The sequence below is a fragment of the Lepidothrix coronata genome, unplaced genomic scaffold (assembly GCF_001604755.1).
Source record: "Lepidothrix coronata isolate B3197 unplaced genomic scaffold, Lepidothrix_coronata-1.0 Scaffold19, whole genome shotgun sequence".
NCBI classification, from domain to species: domain Eukaryota; kingdom Metazoa; phylum Chordata; class Aves; order Passeriformes; family Pipridae; genus Lepidothrix; species Lepidothrix coronata.
Genome location: NW_016690199.1, coordinates 7226126 through 7235641, shown reverse-complemented (window position 1 = coordinate 7235641; position 9516 = coordinate 7226126). Strand labels below are relative to the sequence as shown.

General features: G+C 48.3%; 1 protein-coding gene across 1 annotated transcript; it reads left to right on the top strand.

Moving 5' to 3' along the window:
• The first annotated feature begins 218 nt into the window (after positions 1–218).
• LOC108493717 (extracellular tyrosine-protein kinase PKDCC-like) lies at positions 219–8740 on the top strand. The gene is made up of 7 exons (XM_017807422.1): positions 219–734; positions 900–1022; positions 3104–3375; positions 4564–4643; positions 4734–4838; positions 6337–6513; positions 7898–8740. The coding sequence occupies exons 1-7, from the start codon at positions 219–221 to the stop codon at positions 7999–8001; spliced, it is 1377 nt and encodes a 458-aa protein (XP_017662911.1). The 3' UTR covers positions 8002–8740.
• Positions 8741–9516: the final 776 nt, after the last annotated feature.

Sequence of the window (9516 nt, the reverse complement as noted above, 5' to 3'; positions counted from 1 at the left end):
TCTCCGGGGATGCACCGCTCGCTCTCGGCAGTTCGGCTTCCCAGCCGGGGCCACCTCTTCCAGAACCGCCGCCTCCCCTCCGCGGGCGGTCCGTGCCGGGGTGGGGGCTCCGAGTGCCGCCCGCCCGACACGCCCCCTCGGCGTTGCTCGCCTTTCCCAGCGCGGGGGAGCGCGGGCGGCAGAGCGGCGGGACCGGCGGCGGGGCAGCCCCGCTCCCCATGGCGGCGGCGGCGGGGCGGGCTCGGCGGAGCGCCCGGCTGAGCGCGGCGGCGCTGCTGGCGCTGCCGGCCCTGGCGCTGCTGGCGCTGCCGCCCGGCCGCGGTGGCGGCGGTGGTGGCGGTGTTGGTGGCGAGGCGCAGCCGGGCTCCGCGCCGCCGCTCCTGCTGCCGCCGGGCTTGCGGGAGGAGCTGCGGCAGAGGCGGCGCGACCTGCGGCGGCTGGAGGCGGCGGCGGGCGGCGGCGGGGAGGCGGCGGCGGGCGGGCTGGGCTGCGGCGACCTGAGCCGGGCGACGGCCGTGAGCATCCTGGGCTGGGGCTTCACCAAGGTGGTGGCGCGGGCGGTGCTGGAGGGCGGCGGCGCCGTCGCCCTCAAGTCGGTGCACGGGGCGGGCCGGGAGGTGCGGCGGTGCGTGCAGCGGTACGGGGCGCCCGCCGGCTGCCGCCGCCTGGCCGCCTACAAGGTGCTCAAGGAGGTGACGCTGCTGCAGCGCCTGCAGCACCCCGGCATCGTACAGGTACGGCGAGTGGGGTGCGGGGGGCTCTCCCTGGGCACGGCGGGGCTCGGTGCCGGGGCTGAGCCGGTCCCTCCGTGTTGCCCGCGCTGTCCCCCGGCGGCCCCGACCTGCCTGGCGCTGGCAGCGGCGGCGCCCCGACCGACCATCGCTTGTACTCTCCCGCAGCTGCACGGCCAGTGCTATGAGAACAGCGGAGATGCTGAGCTGCGGGTCACAGCCATGCTGGAGCTGGGATCCCCCCTGGAGATGATTCAGCTCCTGCAGACCCCCTGGGAGGAAAGATTTAAAGTAAGGAAACAACACAAACGGAGTTTTATCAGTCGGTTTTAGACCACAAACTGGGTAAATGCAAAGAGCCGGTGATGCCTGCTGGGGCAAAGGGGATTCTCCTGCTGACACTTTGCTCTCGCAAATTGTCCGTTAATCGTTTCGCTTTGAGTCCTTTTATATCCCATTAAAACATCCCCAGCCTGGCATCTCACCGCTGAGTTTCCTTCTCTCTAGAGCGAAGTTAGAACTACGTCTGGGAGGGGGTAGTCACAAATTCGTGCTCAGTGCTGGGGTGGTGGTTAATACCCGCTATTACACTATATCGTTAGTTCTTCCTCCGTGTTATATATATGCAAAGGGACTTTGGTAGCGAGACTCCTCGGGAGAGCCGCCTCACTGTGCTCCGAGTTTTTTGATGTGTGTTACCTGTTTGAGGCAGCAAGCTGAGCAACGTGTCCCTCACCATGTGTTTGTGTGGTGATTTTGATCTTGGCCCTTTAAGTATTACTGTAGTACAAAAACTACTAAACTGCTTTTCTCCTGCTGTCGGTGCTAGGATTGAGGCCCTGCTAGAGAGATCTACCTTGTCTCTTAAGCGTCCCACATAGGGACTCATATGCTCCCCAGGAACATAATGGACTTGTGACGTGGCACTTATTTTGCTTATAGCTTGCATTACAATTTATCTTAAGGGCTCAGCTGGGGGTTCACTATTACTTGTTTGGGTCCCAGGAGGAAACAGATCATCATGTAGGAGCATGGGTATCTTAATCTCAGCAAGAAATGCTTTTGGCAAAATAAAAACACAAAAGTCCTAAATAAATTCCCTGCCTGCATGAGGTCCTTAATGTTGAAGAGGAGCCTTGCCATCCAAGCCAGAGGGGGAGTGTGGCAACTGTGCTCACTCGGCTGTGAGATATGGAGCTGGGATTCTTATGATTGCTTCACTAAACAAGTTAAAATAGCATCAGAGCTTCCAGCATAATTTCTCTTGGCTTGTGGAGTTCTACTTCTGCTTACAGACAGTTTCATACTGGCTTCTACATAGTTTTCCCAGCACCTCATCTTCTCCAATGTGCCAAAGTCTCCTATAGAGCTAGAAACTCATGATGCTGGATTAGCTGATGGTAAGGTCTGGTACAGTGGCGTTAAAGATTTTAGTAATCTCTTGACTGATGAGGACACTAATTCAAAATTTACACTGGTACTGTCTAGTCCTGTTTCCTAATTAGGGCGTCTAAACATATGGGATTCCCCTGTGATGAGCCACATCAGATACCAGCGATTGTGTGAGCTGTTCCAAGGGAAAAAACCCTCACGCCTGCACAGATCGCTATCGGGAGCAGTGAGGGGTGGCGTGAGGCTGCCTGGCACACCCAGCCGAGGATACAGCTTGTCTGATGCCAGGGCTCCTGATACTAAATGAAAACTGCTGCAAAAAGCTACTTGAGCAAAGTGCTGGTGCAGAATTAATGCACTCTTCTAGCTCTAGTTTATTTAAAGATCATTTACTGAGCTTTCTGCTGGGTCAGGTATTATCTGACCTTTCCCTGCTGCCAGAAAGTTGGTACATAAAAGCAAAAGAGCTGGCAGTAAATATATTGTGTGCTTTGACTGATTCTTCAGAAGCATGACTGTGTGCCCAAATTCATATTGCTGAGTGATACATCAAGGCATGAATCTGGTATTAATGACTATGGAGCCTCAGTCTGTATGGAGCAGCATGAGGGAAGGGAGAAGAATCTATTAATTCTATGCCAGAATGGGAAAAACCCTTCTGATTTCAGCTAGCAAATCAATATAGGTCCTGAAACATGAAGACTGCTATTGTTTTCCTCACAGCTCTCCTAGTTCTTCTAACTGCAAATGTCTCTTTCTGTATACACACATTTTTAAAAAATGTTGCTAAACTACTTACCAGTCAAATCCTGTGGCAATGTTGATAATAAATTTTGTAGCATACATATAATTACCTTTTAAGTTCTATATGCTTTTTTCCCCTTTTAATTTCATTGAATGCACTGTCCTTTGTTCTACTTCCAATTTAATAGCTGTTTTTCATCTGTTTTTTCCATGCATATTCATCTTCTCTTTCTCAGATTTGCCTCAGTCTTGTGAAACTGCTCTTTTACTTGGCACATTCCCCCCTGGGTTCAATAGTCCTCTTGGATTTCCAGCCGAGGCAGTTTGTTATGGTGGATGGAAACCTAAAAGTGACAGACATGGATGATGCCAGCACTGAGGAGCTGTCATGCAAGGAAGATATTGACTGCACACTTGACTTCCCTACCAAAAGCTTCCCTCTCAAATGCTCTGCAGTTGGGAAATGCGAAGGAATAAATGAAAAGAAGAATCTTTTCAATGCGTATCGGTATGTCCAGCTAGATGGGGGGGAAATCTGGGGTATTTGAGCTCACACTCTGCCATGTAGGCTCTAGCATCTTGTGTTTCTTCTGTGCGGTGATTCCCCTCACCTCTGTCAAACGGTAGTTAAGGATCACTTTGAAGCAAGTTATTTTCCTTATAAGGCAGAAAAATAGTGCAGTTGTTGTCTGGTGAGAATGAAGGCATCTTTCTTTTGCTGCTCCCTTTCACCAGTGCCCTCTAGAAACCTGCCCCAAAGCTTGCACCTGTGAATTTGCTGTTTGCCTGACAAGCCCCAGTGCTTGATATCCACGTGCTGTGTTGGCTGAAAGCAGTGGCAGCGTGAGCTACCTGCCAAAGCCCACCAGGTTTGAGTCCCTGATGTTGGGAACAGGCTGGCTAACTCTTACCTTGAACTCAGAATCTCCCTGTAGGGCCTGTGGGTACCTGTGGAAGAGTAATAGAACAGGTTAACAGGCTGAGGCTGCTACAGCATTCCATGTAGGCCATCAGCTGAAAACGCAGGGGCTTCTGCTCATTGTTGGTGCTTGGCAGGTCACCTACTGGGAGGAAGTCTTGGCAGCTGGATAGTTACAGAGAAGCACTTAGTAAGGGAGCCTGAATTTCCAGGATTCAGTGTTACAGGGCAAATCCCTGCCCTGATTACTGCAGCCTTACAGTTGCACTTGTCTCCCTAGAACAGGAGTTTCGTGAAAGGGTCAGAAAATTAGTCATCCTGCCTTTCCAGGGGCAATAAGAATGCTAAACCTTTTCAGGGCAAGAGAAATGCCTTGCATGAGTCTTCCTTTACACTGGTTGGGGTTTGGAGGTTTTTTTTTTGTTTTGTTTTGTTTTGTTTTTTAGGGTTTGGGGGGGATTTTTGTGTGTGTTGGGAAATGCATTGCTTAGTGTATTAAAAAGGCTCAGGGAATGAGGGGGAATTTCATTGCATGAACCTTTGCAAGGTGGATTTCACGTGGTACTTGACAGCATGCTGTGCTGCAAGGACCAGGCTTTCAGCCCAAATCACAGGAACCATCTGTGAAGCAGCAAGATGTGCTCAAATGTAGCTTTATAACCAAAGCAGACTTACTGGTTGCATATGGATAACCAAGTCACGGGAAAATGCAGACAACTTAATCACCAGGGAAATTAAGCTACTGTATTCTAATCAGTCTGTGGGATCTTTTTGCAGGTATTTTTTCACCTATCTTTTGCCACATTCTGCACCAACAGCTTTGCGGCCCCTTTTGAGCGATATTCTGAATGCAACAGGTAGCAGCTATTACCCATGAACTTCTTTATTGGAACTAAAAAGTATTTCATGGAATTATTTATGTTTGTCATCTTTTTCCTTAAATGTAGGTGATTTACGGTACGGGATAAATGAAACCATGAGAGCTTTTGAAAAGGTTTTACATCTGTACAAGTCTGGGCTCTATCTGCAGAAAAGACCTCTTCTTTTAAAAGGTACCTGATTTTGAATGCTTTAAGTAGCGTAACTACTGAGGGAGTGTGGAATTGGTAACTGGTCAAATTCTGATCTCTCATACATACAGGCAGTGTATAGTCGCCAGAAAAAACATCAAAAGTGTCTTTTTTTTTGAGCAGCCTTTTGTTGTTTTTTCATGGGAGCCATACATGATTGCATTGCTTTGCAAAGTAAAAGCAGTGCAGACAATCTGGCCTACAGATGGACATGTGCTTCTAAATACTCCTCTCACAATGAGCATTAGTGTTTCAAGTGACTGTATTTGGGATAGCTTAAGCAACTAAAGCAGAGTGTCTCCTGTCTCTTCTTGGGATCATCTTATCCTGTGGACCAATAGGTCAGTTTTCTGGGCTGATACTGAAACTTTCCATTTCACTGGATGACTTCTGTCTGCTGAGCACAGATTATTATGGGAACATACAGTGGGGAAGTGACAACAGTGAGATGAGTGTGGCAGTGTGACTGGGACCTCGTGCCCTCTAAATTCCGTTTTTCTGAAAACAATTCCATTTGACCTGTGGATGGATAAATGAACCTTTATGAAATACATTCCTCTGAAAAGGACCCATTTGGTGGTAGAGAGATGAGGCTGATCAAAAGGAAGTCTTCGAAAGTCGAGTGGTTACTGTGGTTTGCATTTTCTTGAAAGTTCACCTGAGATGATGGGGAGGTGATTGTGGTTTGCAGAAGGAAATCTCTTTAAATGTGAAAGAAGTAGGATTTGCACCGTTATGAACAAAGATACCCAGCCGTTTGCATGGAAGAACCAGCAGCTTTAACAAGAATTACTGGTATTTTCCAGCAACACCTACCTGTTGGCTTCACAACTGGCCCAGTAGCGGTGTGCCATAATGATCATAGAGGTGTGGGAAGGTGGGGAGAGACTCTTAGCAGTCAGTGAACAATAGCCTGAACAGCGCCTGCTCAGGCTTGTCAGGTCTTTTGTCTTTTGTCTGGTCTCCTTATCAGGAGCAGGATCTGGCCTCCCTTTCCCACACTGTGGTTCCTAAATCTCCTAATTCTGTGGGTGGCAACCATGATGGGTGGGTCAGCATGTGCCCCATGTAGCTTGGTGCTGGTTCTGCTTCTGCTGTTGAGGATGGGGTGTAGGAGAGGCTACAGTGGGGTTGGCTTCCCTGGATAAGAAATGGAGGGCCTGTGTACTTGTGCAGCAGCCTCCTCTCACCCACCCCTATGGTTGCACCCCTGTTCCTTCATCCTTGAGAGCCCTGCCCCCTCTCCTACATCTGTGGGGGAATTGCTGTCCTGTGTTCCATAGCAGAACCAAAAGGCAGGATTTGGGTTTCTTTTAACTTTGCAGCTCCATGCCCACTCCATCTACTCAGGTCGGTTCAGTCTATGGAGACACTTCTTTGGAGAGTTTCACTGAAGTGCAACTCACTAAGTGTGTAGCATAACTAGTCTCTGAAAGTGCATTTTTAAGTTTTTCCCTAGACACCTTCTTTCTGTTCCCAGACTACATCTCCCTAAAGGGTTTCCGAACAGTGGAAGGAGAAGACTACAAGTGCTGGCCCTCCTACAGCCACCTGGGATGTCTGCTGTCCATTCACAGCGCCGAGGAAGCTGCCGCAATTTGTAACTCCCAGTCACAGTGTCAGAGTTTTGTCATCACCCAGCAGAGGACGTGGACAGGTGAGCTGTGACAGGGCACTGCCACGTGGTGCCCCTGCTTCCTCAGTTGTGAGTGGAGGTGATGCTGCTGCCTTCCTCCTTAGTGCCTTGAGTCTGCAGGTGCATGTAAAAGCTGCCTTCCTTACTCTCAAGATCAGATGGCTGCCACTGTGGGCATCCAAAAATTCCCTGAATATTTTTGAGGAGACACAAGAGAAATTATATTCTCCTTCTGCACCTTTTCTCCTCTACTAATTTTGCACAGGACTGCTACGTATTGTGAAACAGTTACTTATTTCTTTCAGAGATTGCTTCACTTTGGCTAAACAATCCCTGTGGTACGGATAGTTTGCAAAGCTGTGGGGTTTTTAGAGATGAAAGAAGCCATGTAAAAGAAGGTGGTTACTATTGTTGTAATTAAAAGAATCATAGCTTACAACTTGTTATCCCCTTTATCAAAACTAAAGCCCCAAGCCAAGGGATTTCCAGAATGTCCCTGTAATTAGCTCTGATTATAGCCTCTTACAGCTAGCGTGTTTTCAGAATTATTATAAATTATCTCATTTAGCTGACACTTCAAGCGTGAGCTAAATTGTTTCTTAAAGTGAAACACTAAATGAGGTAAATGAGTGTTTTTACTCACAGTGGTGCTGAAGAATTGTGTTTTGTCAGCTCACATGACATTTTAAAAAACCCCCAAAACTACCAAAAATGCAGCTTTTCTATGCGCTTGTGTGCAATTGGCATGTGGCAAACTAATGATATAAGAGTGCTTGCACGGATGCAACATAAATCTCTTTGAGCCAGCTTCACACCAGCAATGGATTGTCTGAGCTGTGCCTAATACATCTCATCTGGCTCCCTCACGGGGCAGCTGTTAGTTGCTGTGTCTGATGCCTGCCTGGAAGGAATCCTGCTTGACGTGACAGCAAGGATGCAGGACAAGCACATGGGACAGAGACCCCTTCTGCAGCACCTGGCTTGGGTGCTGATCCCTGACATCCCATGCCATGTCTGCAGTCTTTAATCCCTTCCTGATATTTTTTCTTCCTCACAGTTTTACAGCTTGCCTTTGCAGCCAAAGATGCAAAAAGTGTGTGGCTGAAATGCCGAGTGCCTAAGTTTGCCAGTTGGATTAATGAGAGCTGTGGGAATGTGCTAGTCCCTCTTAGGGCAGCTTGGAAAAGCAAAGCAAGATGTAAAAGCCTCTAGGGCTGGTTGATGCATTCCTTGTGCATGCTCTGTGAGCATCTGGAGTTTACTGGGGGTGTAAAACACATCTATGGCAGGGCAGAGTGACCCTCTGTTAGGCAAGCAGTGTGTTACTGTGTCTTTTGCAATAAATAGCATGGGTCAAGGTGAACCTGTCTCCTCTATTAAACTTGTGTTTTTATTTCCTTTCCAGGACGCCCACTCGCCTCATTTCAGAGTAGCTGGACTGATTTAATACCAGATACTAATGCTGTAGTCTATATTAAACGTTCGGCTTCCTCAGGGGAAAGACTTTAAAGACAATGAGATCACATAAAATGATCCTGGGAGGAACAAACCGCTGGGGAGAATTTCATCTGCTGGAAAGAATGACATATTTTATTTTGCTTTGGGATGGGATCTCCCTGCCAGCTCAGATAGAGTCAAATGCTGCTGTCTCCTTGATCAAAGCTCAGATTTCTCATTGCTGCTCCGCTAGCTTATTTTCTGTTCCCACACTGCTGTTCTACATAAATGGTCCCGGTTTTAGTCAAATGCCGCTAGACTGTGCAATACTTAGCTTTGCTGCTTTGGCCAGCTTGTCAGTCAAGAAATAGAAATAGCTGCAAGGGATCCAGCTTGGGTAGGCTTTGTTATTTCAGTCACCTCCAAAAACCTATGGATAATGCACTTTCCAGAAGGTAATGGCTCTTCCTGCAGCTACCAATTGGGATTTCATACCACTGCAAATGTAAAGGATGGGATTTCAGTGAGGGGGCCAAGGGTGCAGGGTGGGGATCCTTACCTGGAGGTTGATGATGGGGGTGGTCTTCCAAGGAGGGTCCTGTTTCAGTTCCTTCCAGTGTAGGGGAGGGAAGTGGTGTATAGGTCAACTCTGGATCCAGGATTTGGGTTTGATCCTATGTGATTTCTAATACCAGCTCCCATGTATCAACCTTGAAGGTTTTTCTCTGTTACTTTCCATGAAAGAGCAAGACATTCAAATTATTTATGTGTAAGGTGTGACTTTGTATGATAAAGAATGACTTTATTCTAAGCATGCTGTGAAAAGTTTTTTTTTCTTTAATTGTTTAAGTCTTTACTGCAACCAAATGAACAAATGTGTTTACCACCTTTATCTTACCTAGCATCACCCAGTCCTGAGGCCAGCCTATGAGTGCTTTAAGCAGTGTATGAATGTTCCTGAGCCCCTTGGACACTTAGGTCTTGGAGGATGCTCTGTGGCTGTGCTAGCAGGTTCATAAGTGTAGAGGAGACAGTCTGGTCCCAAGAGCCTCCTGCAACTGCTCTTCACTAAAATTGTAGATGTGGCCTCTGAAAAATAGGTGGGGGTTAATATAATTTCAGACTCTAAGAGATGGCAATGGCAGTGCGTGGAAGCAGTGACCATACAGCACCTTGTCTGCTGTAGCATGGTCAGGGAAAGCCCAGATGGCCACTGACCTCATACCTTATAGGGGAATTCTCTGGCCTTGTGCAGGAGAGCCACACTGCAGCCTCTGGGTGATACCACATTGTTTTCTGCTTAGCCCACACTGTAAATGACCACTTTAGGGATACAGCCATTTGTAGCCTACAGTGGTGTGGCCATTTCCTTCTGGGGTCTTGCAGCTGCTGGGGCACCTCTGGACAAAGGCTCCTGAGCTCTTGTCTGGGGCCGTGCTGTGGTTTTGATGGTCTGGCCCTGTGTTTCCTAGTGCAGGACCTCACCTTTCAGGTCATTAGTAGTCAATTAACCTACAGCAATGCCACTGCATGGGGGCTTTCTCATGCACTGTAACCCCTGCTGCTTACTCTGGGTCTTGAGGACTC

Bases quoted from the DNA above. Each gene is read 5' to 3' on its own strand.
- LOC108493717 (XM_017807422.1), top strand. From the start codon at position 219: ATGGCGGCGGCGGCGGGGCGGGCTCGGCGGAGCGCCCGGCTGAGCGCG. The intron at 4,644-4,733 runs GTAGCAGCTATT...CCTTAAATGTAG, and splicing joins CGATATTCTGAATGCAACAG to GTGATTTACGGTACGGGATA. The intron at 6,514-7,897 runs GTGAGCTGTGAC...TTTCCTTTCCAG, and splicing joins CCAGCAGAGGACGTGGACAG to GACGCCCACTCGCCTCATTT.